The 16913-nt window shown below is 35.8% G+C and overlaps 5 protein-coding genes across 6 annotated transcripts; 4 read left to right on the top strand and 1 right to left on the bottom strand.

Annotated features, from left to right (window-relative positions):
• Nucleotides 1-253: 253 nt before the first annotated feature.
• Nucleotides 254-2240, top strand: LOC149738564 (kinesin-like protein KIF22). The gene has a single exon (XM_089874143.1). It carries the CDS (start codon nucleotides 314-316, stop codon nucleotides 1793-1795), a length of 1482 nt encoding a protein of 493 aa, XP_089730269.1. The 5' UTR covers nucleotides 254-313; the 3' UTR covers nucleotides 1796-2240.
• On the top strand, nucleotides 1846-4113 carry LOC149738563 (small ribosomal subunit protein uS5m-like). The gene is made up of 3 exons (XM_089874158.1): nucleotides 1846-2956; nucleotides 3326-3456; nucleotides 3696-4113. Exons 1-3 carry the CDS (start codon nucleotides 2319-2321, stop codon nucleotides 4082-4084), a joined length of 1158 nt encoding a protein of 385 aa, XP_089730284.1. The 5' UTR covers nucleotides 1846-2318; the 3' UTR covers nucleotides 4085-4113.
• A 929-nt stretch (nucleotides 4114-5042) lies between these two features.
• LOC149738562 (secretagogin-like) lies at nucleotides 5043-8938 on the top strand. Its single transcript, XM_089874167.1, has 10 exons — nucleotides 5043-5208; nucleotides 5298-5368; nucleotides 5530-5619; nucleotides 5684-5773; nucleotides 6359-6415; nucleotides 6966-7046; nucleotides 7439-7540; nucleotides 7832-7891; nucleotides 8116-8184; nucleotides 8607-8938. Exons 1-10 carry the CDS (start codon nucleotides 5121-5123, stop codon nucleotides 8727-8729), a joined length of 831 nt encoding a protein of 276 aa, XP_089730293.1. The 5' UTR covers nucleotides 5043-5120; the 3' UTR covers nucleotides 8730-8938.
• Nucleotides 8939-10242: 1304 nt separating this feature from the next.
• On the top strand, nucleotides 10243-14765 carry LOC149738561 (cytosolic 5'-nucleotidase 1A-like). Of its 2 annotated transcripts, none has more exons than XM_089874161.1 (7): nucleotides 10243-10457; nucleotides 10610-10777; nucleotides 11344-11473; nucleotides 12594-12716; nucleotides 12863-13026; nucleotides 13204-13377; nucleotides 13849-13988. In XM_089874161.1, exons 1-6 carry the CDS (start codon nucleotides 10314-10316, stop codon nucleotides 13375-13377), a joined length of 903 nt encoding a protein of 300 aa, XP_089730287.1. In that variant the 5' UTR covers nucleotides 10243-10313; the 3' UTR covers nucleotides 13849-13988. The 2 variants fall into 2 exon arrangements, with proteins under 2 accessions (XP_089730287.1, XP_089730286.1); XM_089874160.1 differs by having other exon boundaries at nucleotides 10245-10457; nucleotides 13204-13365; nucleotides 13849-14765.
• On the bottom strand, nucleotides 14726-16710 carry LOC149738560 (MAP kinase-activated protein kinase 5-like). The gene has a single exon (XM_089874149.1). The coding sequence runs from the start codon at nucleotides 16462-16464 to the stop codon at nucleotides 15064-15066; it is 1401 nt and encodes a 466-aa protein (XP_089730275.1). The 5' UTR covers nucleotides 16465-16710; the 3' UTR covers nucleotides 14726-15063.
• Nucleotides 16711-16913: the final 203 nt, after the last annotated feature.

The following is a 16913-nucleotide window of genomic DNA, read 5'->3' as shown; positions in this document are numbered from 1 at the left end:
ATTTGTTACGATGTGTATCTAACATGAGTAGTAAAGTCACGTCAATTTCGTAATAGTTAGACAGAAACAGTTCGCTTTAATGAAATAGAGCGTTTTGCTTTGTTATAAATCGTTGATCAGTGTCAGAAATACGTTAGTTCGACTTCATTCAGTCATGTCTGAGGGTTTAAAATAATAATGACAATATGACCTAAGTTAGTTATACAGTTTGAATTGGTATTATCATAACTTTTAATTTAAGAGTACTTTTTATCAAACCCAATGTTAACTTAATTCACAGATCACACTATTTTTAACATTAAATATTATAAATATGAGTAGCATTCGGGTTTATGTGAGGCTACGTCCTGTCTTTTATGCTCCAGGACAAGAACCGGAAGAGACTTGCATCCGCGCAGTGTCTGGCAGAGAACTTGAAATGATTAATTGGAGGAACACAACTCAAACGGTCAATTACCAATTCGAGCAAGTGTTTGGGGAAGATACTTCCCAGGAAGAGATCTTTGGAACTGTAGTGCAGCCTCAAATGTCTCGGTTTTTAACACATTTGGAGAATGTTTCAGTGTTTGCATACGGCCCAACAGGTTCAGGAAAAACTCACACTATTCTTGGAACCGATGATTCGCCCGGTTTTATTCCGAGAGTAATGCAGAGTTTATTCACCAGAGTTCGACAAAACAATGAACCTGGAGCCCAAACACTTTCAATGTCTTACATAGAGATATACCAGGAGAATATTCTCGACCTGCTGTCTACATCTAAAAAATCATTTACTCTCAAAGAAGATAAAAAAAAAAGTATTATCATTCCCGGAATTACTGAGAAAGTTATTGATAATTTTGAAAGTTTTGAGAGTGTGTTTGTACCAGCCTCAAAAAATAGAAGAGTGGAAAAAACAAAGCTTAATGAAAGATCAAGTCGTTCACATGCTATACTTATCATCAAACTTTACTCAAAAAATAATACTATTCCTGGAAAATGTCAAGTTGCAAAGTTGTCCATCATTGATTTGGCTGGATCTGAAGATAATAGAAGAACTGGTAATGCTGGCGTCCGTTTAAAGGAATCAGGTGCAATCAATGCATCGTTACATGTTTTAAGTAAGGTGGTAGATGCTTTGTGTTCCAGCAAGCCAGTACGAATTCCTTACCGTGATAGTAAACTAACACGGCTTCTTCAAGACTCTTTAGGTGGCTCTTCACACACTGCTCTTGTGTTGAATGTATCACCAGAACTTTCTTCTTTATTAGACACCCAGAGTGCTTTGAATTTTGCCTCCAAGTCCAAGCAGGTGGTAAACAAGCCATTTGGAGTTAAGGTGTTTGCTGATGCACCTTTACTTGCACCACAAAAAGACACCAAGCAACAAAACATAAGTGAAGAATGTAAAGAAAACATAGTAGAAACTAGCTTTTTACATCCATCTACCAAGCAACATCCCAAGAAACACAAGTTAGAAATGCTGGAAAAGGCCATCCTTGCAAAGCAGTATGCCTCTGCTAAAAAGAAAAAGCTTGTGTCATTAAATGAGAGCGAAAAGAATGTACCGTCCATAGAAACAATTAAGGATATCCGGGATTCTGCTTTTCAATTCAAACTTTTCAAAGAACATATTGTATCTGATCAAAATGAAGAATTTAAAGAACCTCCAGTATGTGATAACAGATCTTCTGAAACAGAATGTTTTGTGGAACTGAAACAAACTTCTAAATGCTTGCATCCTAACTTAGTACTTACTCCCAAGTGCAAATTATCAAAAACTAGTAAAGTGTTTACACTAAGTGTTAAGAAATAAGTTTGAAGTTTTATGTTGTTTTTTTTAATTGTCCTTTTCAAAACAGATGGTTGCTTTATTTCTAAATGTAAATTTACTACTTAGATACAGTGTAAGTGTATATGTAAAGCCAAAACATGTATGAAGACTTTATTACTTTTTTACATTGTGTAGGCCAGTTTCTGTGCGATTCTATAAACTAGGCCTTCAGGATTTTTTAGTGCTTGTTGATGTAAAATAAGCTCTTTTCATTCTGCATGAAATGATTGAACTTCTGTATAAATTTCAAATGTGTTTTCTATTTTGACACGATTGTACATTGTATTGTCCAAGTCCAACTATGGTGTGTTTCATTTGATTTGTAGCATGGATTAGTTGCATGCAGAGTTCCACCAATATATTTAGGTATACAGTTTATATTTGTACAAAATGTTATAAGGCACTGCATTACACACTGCCATTTTAGGCAACTGATGATCAACAATTAAAATTAGGTAAAAATAAGTTAACTGCACCGGTACATGTTCTGTATGTTGGTCACAGTATGATTCGGCAGTTTCACCATTTGGTGCTGGTTTCAAAGTGCGGCTGTCCTTCTCAGTATGCTGTTCGATACAAATCCAGTTTCATGTCAAGTCTTCCTGCTGACACATTGTGGAAATCAACCTCTCCCACAACAAAGCGATCTGGCAGAGGCAAACGTGCTGTTGTAAAAAAGAAAATTGACCTGGGGAAGGGGAAGATATTAGGAGAGGGAACTGTTGGTATGGAATGGCCAGGACTGAATGCTCCCCTTGGTAATAAGATCAGAAGGCGAGAAGAAAGTGAACAAAATGAATTCCTCGCCAAGCAAGAGGAGAATAAGAATGCCAAAAAATTACAAAGACAGAATTTTGCAGCTGATCGTGGATGGACAGGGGGTCAGTGGGGAGGACTCAAGTTTGGTCCACCTGAACCTGCAGAAGGTCATTCGTATGAAGACTTCAGCTGTGTCTTGTTGAATGTGGCGCGTGTTTCTCATATGAGCATGGAGCGTGGAAGAATCTACTCCATGCGATCAGGTGTTGCCATCGGTAATGGTAACGGGTTGATAGGAGTAGGTGGAGCTACAGCTCCCACTATCGTATCATCAGTGAGGAAAGCAAGGATAAAAGCGATCAATCGTCTTCAGTTTTTTGAAAGGTTAGATTTTTAACACAATAATAAACAAGTTAAAAAAATACAGTTATTGAATATACATTCGGTAATATTTGTTTGGATGCGACACTATAAAATCAAACTGCTTAGATAAAAATGACGGTGCAACAATGCATAGATTTTCCATAGAAAAAAGGTTACCCAACTTTGACCATTTCTAGTTCCCAAACTATTAAATTAATTTTTTAGGTTTTTTTTTGTGGGTGTATAAAAATATCTGAACTACAGTACAGACTTTGTTATATGTGTAATAGTCTTCTTTTACTTCACAAACTCCTATTTACACATTTTTTCAAGGCTGTTTTATTTATTGAAACGTTGTTGAAATACATGTCTAATAAGCTTAATATACAGGTGGGAGGAAAGAACAGTATTTGAAGATGTTTATGTGAATCATCACAAAACGTGGATGTACATCAGGAAGCAACCTGCTGGGTATGGTTTAAGATGTCACCGGGCAATAAGGGACATGTGCAAACTAATTGGTAAGAAAAATCATTGTGGAAAGTGTCACCATAAATTCTATCATTTCTATCTATCGTGTATTTTTTTGGAGAGATTTTGTTGGTTATTACTTTAGGTAGTTGCCGAATTAATTTTTTTGTATGCTTTGGAAAAAGGATTTTATTTTATGCTTGAATAAAAAACTTTGCTTTATTGTTTTTCTACAAAAAATTTAAGGTGTATTTTAAATGATGATTAATAAATATTATATTGCTTTCAGGAATTAAAGACATTTATGTCAAAATTGAAGGTTCTAAAACCATGCTGAATCTTGTGAAGTGTTTCTTTAAGGGACTTCGTACGCAAGAAACGTATGAGCAGAAGGCCAATCGCGTCGGTTATCACATTGTCGAATTCGACCAACTGCGGCATAACTTTCCAGTTGTGCTCGCTTCGCCATCTAGCGGCGAAGTAAATACCGAACCTTACAACGACTACGAAGAATACATGAACCAAGAACTGGTGCTGCGTGATCAGCGAAAAAGAGATCCAGAAAAGTGGTCGTCATTTTATAAAGCAGTAATGCCACACGCTCGTGGCCCGCCCGTGTTACCGCCAATGCCTGTTCCCTCGCTACTCGGCGACATTAAGAATTTAAAAGTCGATTGACGAAATATACCATACGCTTCGTTGTAAAATTGTACTTCATGGCAAGCAGTTGAAAACAAACGTGTAGCTAGTAGTTCCACTAAGTCGTTTCCTTCTTTACATGGAACTGGTCGATATGAAACACGATATGAAAATAGTGACGTGTGCTGTCATGTCACTGCAGCTGAACTAAAAGGAAGCCACAGCCTACAGTTACAGTGAAGTTGCCATTCACCTTACAAATTTGTTTGTATGATACTAGCAGCTTAACTGTAGTAATAGTTCACATGGTGTTACAGTTTAAAAGCAGCGATCGTCAAAGCTAATGACTTTCCACTAATCGATTATTGCTGTGCGGCGCAAAGCTATTGTAATAGAAAGCGTATGCCTACTGGTATCTGTTGCGCAAATATCATAAATTATTTTGTGATGCGCTTTGACAAGCAGGAAGAACTCCTTCGGTTGGACAAACGTAATCACGTGTGGTATATCACTGAAAACTGCGATGACCGTTAGCGTGTTTGGGCTTGCAGCAGACGCGTGCAAGTATTGTGTATGGTAATTTAAAAAACGGTGTATTGAGGTGATAGCAATTGGTTGATGTCATCAGCAGCATGTTTGAGGGTCAATTTAGTTTTTGAGTGGTTTTACTTTGAGACAATCAGTTTTACAGGATATCCCATTTTTGACAACACGTTTTTACTAAAGTATATATACAACGCGATCTAATGTGTTTGTGTATTCTGTCAGACGAAGGTTTAGGCTATTCAGTTCTGGTTCTTTAAAAGCTTCCTGCATTGGTGTGGTGTAATGAAATATTCATGCACCCCATTGTGTTTCGGTGAACGCAACCACTGCGCACTACAAAGTGTCTATTCTTAGTCGATACAGCGCACGTATTTCTGTGGTGCTGTATACGAATATTTAAACATTAAAAAATATCGACAATTTAGTGGCCAGCGATGCTACAGGCTAAATAATTATTTTTAATGTTAACACAGCCGGTATAGCCTACAGTATTTTATTAAATCGTTTTGAATCCTGATAAAGTGTAGCCATGGTGGATGCAATAGACGGAAGTTTAGGTTTGAACAAGATAACAGCTACAGAATTCGCAAAGCTTTGGAAAAGTTTCGATATAAACCGTGAGTACAACAACAGTAATACGATTACTCTGAGATGTAAATGTCGCTTAGTTTATAATTCTTTTATTATATATAAATTATATTCGCAGAAAGTGGTTACATGGAAGGCAACGAACTCAATTCTTTTTTCTATGATCTTGCCAAGGATTTACTTAAGAAGGTGTTTAGACAATAAATATATATCTACTTTATAGGACCGTTTATTAAATAATGACCAAGTCGCGTCTAACTTTACTTGCTTTCTTATGATTTGTCGAGTTTTTGCCACTTTTGTTTTGCTGGAGTGCTCAGTAAACTTTTTCATATTTTGTATCCATTCAGGAGCCTAGTGAAGATGAGCACAATAGTGTAAAAACTCTCTTTATGGCAGTTTACGATAAGGCAAAGGACGGTAGAATATCGATGAATGAGGTAACTACTCGTGGGTTTATTCTTCTGCAATATTTATTAATTCTCCCGCAAATAAAATTCGTAGCTTGCAAAAATGCTGTTACCTGAAGATGAAGAATTCCTTTTGTTTTTCCGACGGCGAATTCCATTGAATTCAAGCGTCACATTTATGCAGGTAAAGTTATATATATGCAATTCATTAGACCGTTATGTAGTTTGCCGCGCGTTTTGTTATGACATTGGTGATTGATACCCATTTGTTACACCTATCGCCTGCTTTTAGTATTCTATAACTCATAAACCTTCGTCTTCCTTGCCCAGCGCATCATGCAATATTGATATCCTAAGTGCAGCGGTGACTATTGGGTGTGGTTGACATTAAATGAAAGGGAATTGTTCAGCAAAGAGCAAACATTACACGTTTGATGATTTTGATTATTGTTCTTAATTAATTGTAGTTATATTGTGGTACTGGGGCAAGATGGGCCGTGGAATGATGGTATGTTTTTCTGCAGTATTTAACAGCTTAGGCATCAAACTGTTTTCGTTTACCCAACAAGCAGAAATTCTATATTTGTAATGTTGTTTACTGTGTCCGAACCAACTGACAAACGAGTCTGGCGAATATTAATGTATTGAATCTCTCGCTGTTTTAATTAACTCGTCGAACATGTCGATTTTCGATATATTGATTAATCCTCCATGAAAGAGATCATTGTAAATTTGTTTTGTTTTCTATATTGTATTCTTTGCCTTTCAGATTTGGAGGCGATATGACAAAAACCGTAGTGGGTTCCTAAATAAAGCTGAACTTCGGGTAAGGAATAAGTTTTTTAATGAGTTTTGCTATACATGAAATTATCGTAATTGTATGAATTTAATGTTCGTGTGTTGGAAACGTTTCTATCGCTTTCCTGCATGAAAATATCCAACGTGGGAATATTCTGTGTTTAAACATCATCAGCCAGTATTGCGCGTCGTGTGTGAGTGATGCTCAAATAAATATTTGATGAATTGATTCGTCGCCTTCAGATGTGTCGCACAATATCGATAACTGTCACGACACTCGTGCCCTATTACAATACTAGCGTAATATTATTTTTCTTGCGCCATCTTTGTTTAAGCATTCGTGGCAAGAAACATCGCTTCAGGATGAGATCTTGAAGTGTTTACTGTATGAGAAAATGTCTGTCTCTTTACACCCTTACAAATGAACCATTACTCGACAAACATTAGACAAATCTAAAAAATACGTGCAGACAATTAGGTGTTGGATGCTTTTACGATTTATAGCATTTGTTTCCGTTTATGTTGCAAAATACGTTCACTTTTACACGATAACTATATGTATACGTATGCTTTTTCAGAATTTCGTATCAGATTATATAACTGCCTCCGGGTGTGAATCCGTAACAGCTGATCAAGTTGACGAATACACTTCATCTATTGTGAGTTACATATTTTGAGTCTGTGATATAGTAGGGTGGGGAAAGACGAGACACCTTTAGAACATTATATCCAAAAATTCGTGTTTTAAATAAATAACAACGGTTTATGGAAGTCGTGAGGATACAGTTTTATATTTCTTTAAATGTTCTTTGTTTTCCACCAAATGGGACGTAAAACTGAATGAAAAGGTGTCCTATCTTCCCCCAGCACCCTACTGTATTAAAGATCATAAACCGATTAGCGCAAAGTAATTATACAGTCAAATTAGAAAACCTTTTAAATGAATTAATTTCTGCTTTCTAATTGGAAGATGGGATCGATAATGTAACGCTATATATGGAAGTATAATCAATTTTTATAATGAAAAAAAAAAAGCTTTTTTTCTCTGCAGATGGCCTTGTTTGATCTCAACAGCGACGGTCTTCTAACTTTACAAGATATGGCCAGGCTTGTAAACGTATCTAAGAATTTTCTTCTACAATTTCGAATCGAGGTGAAAAATTATTAGAGTCGGGTGGGGGAAGATGGGACGCCTTCACATTCTCTTTACTCGACCCATTTGGTTGTAAACAAAGAACATTTAAAGAATTATAAACATTATTCTCACGACTTCCATACACCGTTGTTAATTGTTTAAAACACGATCAGGATATTCAGTCCTAAGCGGTCCTATCTTACCCCATAGTAATATACTAAATTGCTGTTTATTAAAGTAAAATATTTCAATATTGCTTTTGACGTCGATCCGTGGCTAAGTCTAAACTTTGTTTTTTTTTTATTCCAGGATGGCTCCGCGGAACAAAGAAAACAAGATTTTGAGAAAATTTTCCAACATTATGACCAGGTGCAATGGCTTGGACCTACCGGTTTTACTGTTCATCATGAATTGTTTTATATTATATTCATATAGAGTTATACTTTGCAACAGGAATTGTTAAGAAATATTGTAACGAACTTGTCATAACACAGAGCGTTTATTTAGGGTTCTAGAATGTGGTCTACGACGTATATAGCACACTAACGTATCGTCCCTCCTCTTACTAAATAGTTTTTATATGTTCTATATAGAGCAACACCGGTGCACTGGAAGGAGTAGAAGTTGATGGTTTCGTTAAAGACATGATGGAAACTATTAGGGTATGTTGCACTAATTGATGAGCTATTTAAATACATTCCGCTAATGTCTTCCTTACACGCATTTTTAGTGTTATATATATTACTTCGATGGACTAAGAAATAGATTTTGCAGTATTTATTTCACAACTTCTTGTATAGTAGGGTGGGGGGAGATGAAACACCTTTGTCACTTAATATCGTGAGCATACGGTTTTAAAATATTTTGAATGTACCTTGTTTACCAAATGGAACGAGAAAATAGAATGAAAAGGTGTCGCATCTTCCCCCATCCTACTATATATGTTGTAAGCCTGCAAAGATCCTATATATGTAACTGTATATTCCTTGGTGTGTATTTTTATAATTCGTGAGTTTTAACAATGTTTTATCGTAATCAGGTAGTTGTAGCATTTTTTTACAGTTACCAGATACTCACTTTACAGGGTCCCCTTACTGCAAGTGAGCTCGATGACGTCAAAGCATCTGTACTGAACCATTGTGACGTAAATGGAGATGGAAAAATTCAAAAGTCCGAACTCGCAGTCTGTTTGTCAGTTCATATTTGAAAGCTGCGAATGTTTACACAACTACATTTTGTGGCGGCGTGTTTAAAATTGTAAACAAAAACATCCATAGGTTGTATTTTGCTGATCGTCCATGTTGCTTGTCTTGAATAGCTTTATCGCATGTTATTGTGGTTCGTTTTTTTTATCGTGGTTTCGGCTCATTTAAAAGTGCAGATTAATAAACGCACAAACAGCGTGTGAACTCCAAAGACATCCACTTAAACGAATAAATGCGTTTCGAAACGTATGGTGCACTCGTGTTGCAACGATTATGGGTGGTGAGTCCGTGTGGCTTAAGCTGTTGCAAAACGTAGTCAGGGAATGAATTTGTCGGTGATGGAGTTACACTAGTCAAATATCAAATGCAATCAGTTAATTAAGGGTTAGGTGCATTTTCGACTTATCGCTTCTGACTGGGAAGTAATCGTAAATTACTTACTAATAAAGCAAGAACCAGACGAACTGCGTTTGACTGAAAAATACCTATTTAATATACCCATTACGTGCCCAACAACTGTTCGGCGAAAGTGATACAGTACTGTGGGGAAAGATGGGACACTTTTAGCACGTAATATCCAAATATCCTGATCGTGTTTTAAACAAATAACAACGGTCTATGAAAGTCGTGAAATACGGTTTTAAAATTCTTTGAATTTTCTTTGTATTCTACCTGGTATGAGAAAACAGACTAAATAGGTGTCCCATCTCCCCCCACCCTACTATATATTTAAGCAAGTCTCTGAAGTGACAATGAAGTGATTGGGCTGTTTTTTCATGAATGGTAATTATCCGCACAGCATGATGTCTGACGTAATCAGACACAGCCATGCCAACGGTGTAGATAAAATAAAACTCTCTGAAACAGAGCAAATGGCCTATATTCAATAGGTCTCGCAGTGTATTTATTCCGACCTTCTGCCATATTTTATGTTGTTTTTGTTCGATGCGCGGCGACTTCGCATGCGCAATACCCCCCTTCCTAAATTCAACAGTAGGAACAAATATATCACGACACCAGTATTTACAGTATCGAAATTGTCTTGTTTCATAAAAAAAAGAAGTTGCTACAATAGATTTTTAAGATATACCCGTGGCGAACAGTTAGTTAAATTTATATTTTAGAAATATTATGCACCTCCCTCCTAACAAAAGGGGCTGTATATAGCAATACTTCAGCACAACGACGAGGGTTATGAACATGTAACACCTATAGGTAGCCTACATATCCCGCCCAAGTGACAGAGAGATATTTACAACATTTAGCAGTGAGTCACATGAAACGGAAATGACGTATGAGATAATAGAAGTGATTTATTAAAACATATACGAAAATGCATAGACCGAGGTCTTAATCGACAAAGCAACTGTATCTCCGTCTTTGTCAATCAGTTTATTACGAAACGTGCCTATTCATTAGAGCCCAGTTCTCTTGTATCTAGTTTATGCGTGTGCAAAAAACTTGCATGTCATCATAAATTAAAATACCTAAACATCGATGATGTCATTTGCCTGTTATTGTTTTATAAAACTTTAAACATTAATTTAATATTACAGCGGTAATTTGTTATATTTACTTAACACATAATGAGCAAAGAAGATATAAGCGACAACGAAGTAGATGAGGAGCTTAATGAGATTAACAACAACCTGTCAAATCTAAATGTTCCAAAGATTCCTGCAAAGTATGTACGACCTGTCAGTCCTGTCGCAACAAGGCGATGGAAAATTGTGAGTTAAAAGTAGTTTTTGATGAAGTTCATTTAAATAATATACTCTTTGCTTAATTGGTTACAAAACTATGCAGTTTGTGATACATCAAGTTTGTTCATTTTCAAGGAAAGTTAACATAAATTTTAACACACCAGAACTTATGTTGACAGCCAAAACCAGAAACTGCCATAATTATTGCTCTGTCATCTCGTGCCTTGTTTGACATGACTGAAGAAAGGAAAATATACAGTGAACAAGGCCTCTCGAGCTACCTTAAGCACATGATCAGTCGTGAAAATGAACCATTAAAACCTGGAAGTGCCTTCCCATTCGTCCAGGTAATTTTTCCTTAAAATTAAATATGAACTAAAAAACTTATTTTATGGGTTATGTTGGTTCAAATAAACCCCTTTCATACATGTGAATATATTAGATTAATAAAACATGAATGAATGTAACTTACTTTACTCTCGTGTGGCCTGAAACGACAGTCGTTATCACACAGGTTTAATACCTAGTGCCAGCTTATGAGTTACTACGTATGTTACTTTGTGGGTGAATATTTTTTTGATTTTTTTATGCCAATAACCTGAGAAGTAAACATCTCGTGAATAAAATCTGATGTGTTTAAAACTATGAATAAAATTACCCAAATAATTATTAAGTCAACAAGTAGCCCAACCAGTTTTATTGCGAATCAAAATCTAGTCTGATTATGTAATTACAAAAATAGCTTCCCACAGGCAACAGCTTAAAAAAATTAGTCATCCCCACATGGAAGAAAATAAATGCTTAGGCTAGTTCTCGGTCATCAGCATGTATTAATAATATTCTTTACCAAACATCGACATTTTTTGGTTCAATTTTAACTAACAATTAAAAATATGATTATTTTACGACCTAGGCATTGACTTGCATTAACCTGAGATTGCTTGAACTTGACCCAAATGAAAAGCATTTGTTTGATGTTGTGTTAATGAGCAATAACTCTGCACAAATTGGTGTTGCCTTGATCAATTCCATCAACTATCATGGTGAGTTGTTTACGACATATCGACATGCACATGTGACATGTCTAAACTACATTGGCACAATTATTTTGGTTAGTCCAACTTTAGGCAAGACGATTTTGGTTAGAGGCTTAATGCTGCTACCATTAGTGCAGTAAAAATCAGATTACCACCCATCTCAAGGGCAGCGAATAGTTAGGAGGTGCAGTCATGGTTGATTTGTTCTAGCGTACAGATTGCATAGCTTGCACAGCCACACTGTCTCAGTTCAACTCCAGAAAAACAGTAAGGATTCCAGAACAATATGCTGAAAACCCAAAGTTTAAACAATATTAAGCTAAACAAAACAGGGAGAACAGCCAAGTATTAAACAGCTTGTCTGCCAGCCCGCACAGCAACTGGAAGGGCTTATATAGCGTAAAACATGTGCACGAATAGGGTGTAACGGTCACGCACTTTCTCCAAAACAATATTTCCTTTTTTTATAAATAAGTGTGTTTTAACAACTGTTCTTTTACCGTTACTACCTGTCTTTTCACTTTTGTAAACTCTCCCGTTCTTCATTAACGTGACGGAAAAGACAAAATAAATTTTATTTTATCATTCTTTACAAAGACGGAAAGTTATATTTTACTTCACCAAGGCAAACTCTCAGCATTGTTATAATTATTACGCAAGTGTCTCCACGCTACAAAAATTATTATAACCATTGCATTTGGTTTATGCAAGCATTGTTGTCACAGCACATACCAGGCTGCGTCAGCTGTTATCATTACAAAATCCAGCCATTTAATATTTCATTAAATCTGTGCTCAAAGCACAGTCAAACACTACAAATAAAAAGTGTATGAAATCATAGATAGAACGTGTTGTAATAATTACTGTGACAGTCAGACTGTTGTTATCCTGCCAGTGCTGCCACATGGTTATAAATAAGGTAGGCAGCTTTATTGTAGACTGTAGAAATTTACTAATTTCTGGTTTGAGTTCACTTATTATTACTCATTTTATTTCAACAATAAATATTCTGATGACCAAGTTGAATAAACTATAATACATTTTAAGCACAGGTAATATGAGTTTCAATATTCAAAACATTAAAAGAAACTACTATATAAACTAAAGTATTTTACCTTTTTTTTAGCTCTTACCATTGAAAGGATATGCTTGACAGCGGGCAAAAGTGTCACCGGTTACTTGGCTGCTTATGGAACTGATTTATATTTATCTGCTGACTCTGATAATGTTGTGGAAGCTTTAAATGAAGGTGGGAGCTTAAAGTTAAACTATGTGTTCTGAATGTAAACCGTATGTTTTTTTGGTCAGTCGTATTAACATTAAATATTTAATTTTTTTTCGGCTGTGGAAGGTGAAATAGGTTTATTAATTCGTTACACATGTAATTGGTTTCAGGAATTGCAGCTGCTACTGTATTTTCTGGGGATGGTGCTGTCCAATCAAGTTGTGAACAACTTCGGATTGCCTTTGATGGAGATGCAGTTTTATTCTCAGACGAATCTGAAATTATTGCCAAAGAACATGGTCTCACAAAGTTCTTTGAAAATGAAGCAGAAAAGGTAAATGCTCAAAAGTATATGAATGTTCACTTATTACACTTCAATATATTTTCCTTGTAGTAAACAGGTGTACCCAATGTTTTTCTCTAAGCCTAAATTATATCATATTTATACATACTTCCTTTTTCACTACACGTTCACTTATTTTTTAACAAAATTGTATTTTATTTACTTAAGGCGGATCAGCCTCTTGAAATAGGCCCTTTACAAAAGTTTGCTATGGTTCTTGGTGATGTAAAAAAGAAGTTCACAGATCGTGGTATAATTGAAAACTGCCCGATAAGGACTTACCTTGTTACTGCAAGAAGTGCTGCCAGCTCTGGCCTACGTGCACTCAGGGTGGGTAACTAGGTAATGAAACGTAACATGGTTGTTTTGTTTACCATGTTAACACAATTCAATAGTTCATGAGTTCCACTGTTCTCTCTATAAATTCTAATGTTGTGCAGTAAGGTGTAATGTTTTACTTTCATATGAAAATAGGAAATCTAATAGTCATTTTCAAGACCATTACTTCTGTACATTATTAAACTGTTTGCGTTTACCAGTGCTTAAGATAACACAAATGTGTATTGAGTATAGTATAATACTAACAAACCAATCATTCATAAGCTACAATAGGGTAAGAGTTTTTAATAGATCATAACACTACTAGTACACTACACCTATAAAAAGATTATGGTATAAAATTGATATGTTGCATTTTTGCCGAAGTTGTTCAATGGTGATGAAATAGACACAAAAAAGTACATCTAAAATTAAACTCCAGACTACAGTCAATATTAGTTTTCAATTGTAATAACAAACTTAATCCATTTTCAGACGCTGCGATTGTGGGGATTAGATATTGATGAAGCTTTGTTCTTGGCTGGTGCTCCAAAAGGGCCAATCTTGGAAAAAATTAAACCACATTTATTTTTTGATGATCAAAAGCGTAATGTTGATAGTGGTCTTGAATACGGGGTTAAAGCTGCTCATGTGCCTTATGGAATCGCACAGAAACATACTGGAAAGTAGTGTTTCGATTCCAAGCATGTTTCAGTCTACTTGATTTTACAGCAATGTTGAATGTATGCAATGTGTGTAATTTGTGATGCACTTGATTTTACATTTAATTTTAATCACATTCCAAGCAATATTCCTTTTATAGCTTTTTCCATTTTTCGTAAGGTATGTAATTATATTACAAATCAAAGTGTGCTTAGTATATAATAATAAAAAAATTGAATTTTTCTTAAGGTATATAATCGTATTACAAATCAAAGTAGTGCTCAGTATGTAATAATTTAAAAAATATCGAACTTGGATTGTTGTTCAATTTTGGTTGAAAGTAGTTTTTATACTTGTCCCATTGCGATACTTTTATAACTTGGACGGGTATCACTGTTTTATATGGAGTTGTACTGCTTATGATTTTAGAACTAAACATAATACTGCACTTTTTATGTAACGACACTGCCATGTGCTTTCAAATGGTATTTAAGTATTTACAGCTATGTATTTTATTGTAATATATATATTATATCCCTATTATTCTTGTCAAGAGCTGCAAATGTGTTTTTGTGCAACAGATTTTAGTTTGCTTCCACCGATCATTCATGTTTGGTTTCCCTGACTGCATTATGCATATGTTTTCAGTGGTATTAACAAATATATATAATAAGATATTATTTGCTTAACATATTCTTAAAACCTGCACCTGCAATAAAGTAAGTCAATAAAAAAACTCTCACACAAAAGTTTTATTTCAATTAAAAGATTAAGATGAATAAAGTTGAAACAGAAATAGGGAGATACGAGTGAAATAATGTTTCATATTCAATAGTTCATAACTAAGATGTGTCAGTTTTCAGTAAAATAAACATGTATACAGGTGAACAGGTCAATGATGATGATTTCAGTAAAATAAAGCATTAAAAAGATTGACAAAATGATATTTTTTGATGAAATTGAAACTATAGTACCTAACCCCATTACAAGTTTCCCTTTGAACAAAATATGAAGCTTAAATTAAAACAAAGCAGCTGCACATGCACATCAATGCTTCTGTTCCCCTTTCAGAAGAGCCTTTAATGCACATCCAAGCTCGTAAGTGTTAACTTCATCGTTAAAGCTTGTTCCATTCCAAGACTGTTCTTTTAAAGCAGACATTAGTTCTTCATTTTCTGACCATTCTTTCACAGCCCTAGCTACCGCATCAATCAATGCAGTCTTCTTTTCTTCAGTGTTTAAAGATATCTTGGGGATGAGACAGCAGGCAATCACATCACGTACTGCTTTTATGTATGGAGGAGGTGGTGGAGGTGGAGATGGTGAATGCATCTTTCTTCCTTCTTCTCCTTGACGCATGATCTGTTGTCTTTTCACTAAAATTGGATTCACGGCAGATTCAACAGGTTTTAACTTACTTGGCCGATCAGGTATCCTCATATTACGTACATGCGAAGAGTGAAGGGCAATTGTATCTTGCATGTTTGCCTTGTTGGACATGAACACAGGTGACTGAAGTAGAGTGTCTGGAACCTCTTCATTTAACCAAGGATGCTGAACTAGGTCTTCAATACTCATGCGTTCATGGGGATCAACACAGAGAAGTTTACGAACAATGTCTTTGGCTGGTTCAGAAACCCTTTCCCACTCTCGCTCAGGGAAATTATAGGTTCCATTCATAATTTTACGCCTCATGCTGCGGTCTATTGCTCGACGAGAAGAAGGGTGCTCAGAGTAAAATGGGGGATACCCGCACAGTAAGATATAAATGATAACTCCTAAAGACCACATGTCACAGCTTTTATCATAAGTATAAGGTGACGATACAGATACACTAGATCGCTCTCTTCTGTGTCGTCGTTGTGCTTCCAGCACTTGTGGTGAAACGTAATAGGGTGTAAACTGTGGGGTCATCAAATCACCATTATCAAGTTTCGCAAAGCCAAAGTCACATAGCTTTATAGGTGACTCATCAGATGAGTCTTTATAAAGCAGATTCTCTGGTTTTAAGTCTCTGTGAGCGATATTTAAACTATGTAGATGCTGTACCGCAAGCGCTATCTGCATGGTAGTGGCTGCTGCATGCCGCTCAGTAAAGCCATGTTGCTTGCTGATGCGAAAGAAGAGTTCTCCTCCATCCATCAATTCTAACACAAGCAACAAACGTGACTGGGATTCGGATTCACCAGGAAACTGAAGCTCATTGCGATAAACTTCATACAAATTAACTACATGTGGATGGCCACTACACATCCAATGCATCTGGATTTCCTGCTGGGCTTTTGGCCGATCGACAACAACCTTAATCGCGTATTTATCACCAGTGCTGCGTTTTGTTGCCACACGAACTGGGCCAGAAATACCTGTTCCTAGTTTTTGGTTCCAATCAACGTCATATTCGTCAGTAATAGATGTTGTTTTTGGCTCCAGTTTCATATCAACATTCATTGTGATACGGTTAATAATAAATTAAAACTATCTGTTCAAAGAAATACAACTGTTCATAAAACAAAATCTTGCTTTACGTACAATGCACCCATAAATCATACAATATATATGTCGAGGAAAAAATTGAAGAAAACAAACATAGGCAACATGGTTCAGTACATTTCTATACACTACAAATTTTACAGTTTACACTGTCAAAACACTTTTAACTAGTACAAAAGGTTAAGTGGTCAGTTGTCATAGTTAATCGCCGCATGAGACCACAATGAGACGACTATCGCTCCCGTTAACGAAAGAAAAAGGTAAAGTGTAAGAAAAAGGCAAGACAAAGGCGATCTCTCACCTTTGTGCACGTAATTTGTGTACCTGTGCAGTGTGCATTTACAGAACTTCATTATGAGCCTATGACTAGAGAATAATGTGTGTTGCATTAGATTTCTTTTTTATTA

The sequence above is a fragment of the Ciona robusta genome, chromosome 3 (assembly GCF_009617815.1).
Source record: "Ciona robusta chromosome 3, ASM961781v2".
Classification (NCBI taxonomy): Eukaryota; Metazoa; Chordata; class Ascidiacea; order Phlebobranchia; family Cionidae; genus Ciona; species Ciona robusta.
This window is presented reverse-complemented; position numbering and strand designations above follow the sequence as displayed.

Bases quoted from the DNA above. Each gene is read 5' to 3' on its own strand.
- LOC149738561 (XM_089874160.1), top strand. From the start codon at position 10,314: ATGAGCAAAGAAGATATAAGCGACAACGAAGTAGATGAGGAGCTTAAT. The intron at 10,778-11,343 runs GTAATTTTTCCT...TTTACGACCTAG, and splicing joins GTGCCTTCCCATTCGTCCAG to GCATTGACTTGCATTAACCT. The intron at 13,366-13,848 runs GTGGGTAACTAG...ATCCATTTTCAG, and splicing joins CTGGCCTACGTGCACTCAGG to ACGCTGCGATTGTGGGGATT.
- LOC149738563 (XM_089874158.1), top strand. From the start codon at position 2,319: ATGATTCGGCAGTTTCACCATTTGGTGCTGGTTTCAAAGTGCGGCTGT. The intron at 2,957-3,325 runs GTTAGATTTTTA...CTTAATATACAG, and splicing joins CGTCTTCAGTTTTTTGAAAG to GTGGGAGGAAAGAACAGTAT. The intron at 3,457-3,695 runs GTAAGAAAAATC...TATTGCTTTCAG, and splicing joins GGACATGTGCAAACTAATTG to GAATTAAAGACATTTATGTC.
- LOC149738560 (XM_089874149.1), bottom strand. From the start codon at position 16,464: ATGAATGTTGATATGAAACTGGAGCCAAAAACAACATCTATTACTGAC.
- LOC149738564 (XM_089874143.1), top strand. From the start codon at position 314: ATGAGTAGCATTCGGGTTTATGTGAGGCTACGTCCTGTCTTTTATGCT.
- LOC149738562 (XM_089874167.1), top strand. From the start codon at position 5,121: ATGGTGGATGCAATAGACGGAAGTTTAGGTTTGAACAAGATAACAGCT. The intron at 7,047-7,438 runs GTGAGTTACATA...TTTTCTCTGCAG, and splicing joins ACGAATACACTTCATCTATT to ATGGCCTTGTTTGATCTCAA. The intron at 7,541-7,831 runs GTGAAAAATTAT...TTTTTATTCCAG, and splicing joins TTCTACAATTTCGAATCGAG to GATGGCTCCGCGGAACAAAG.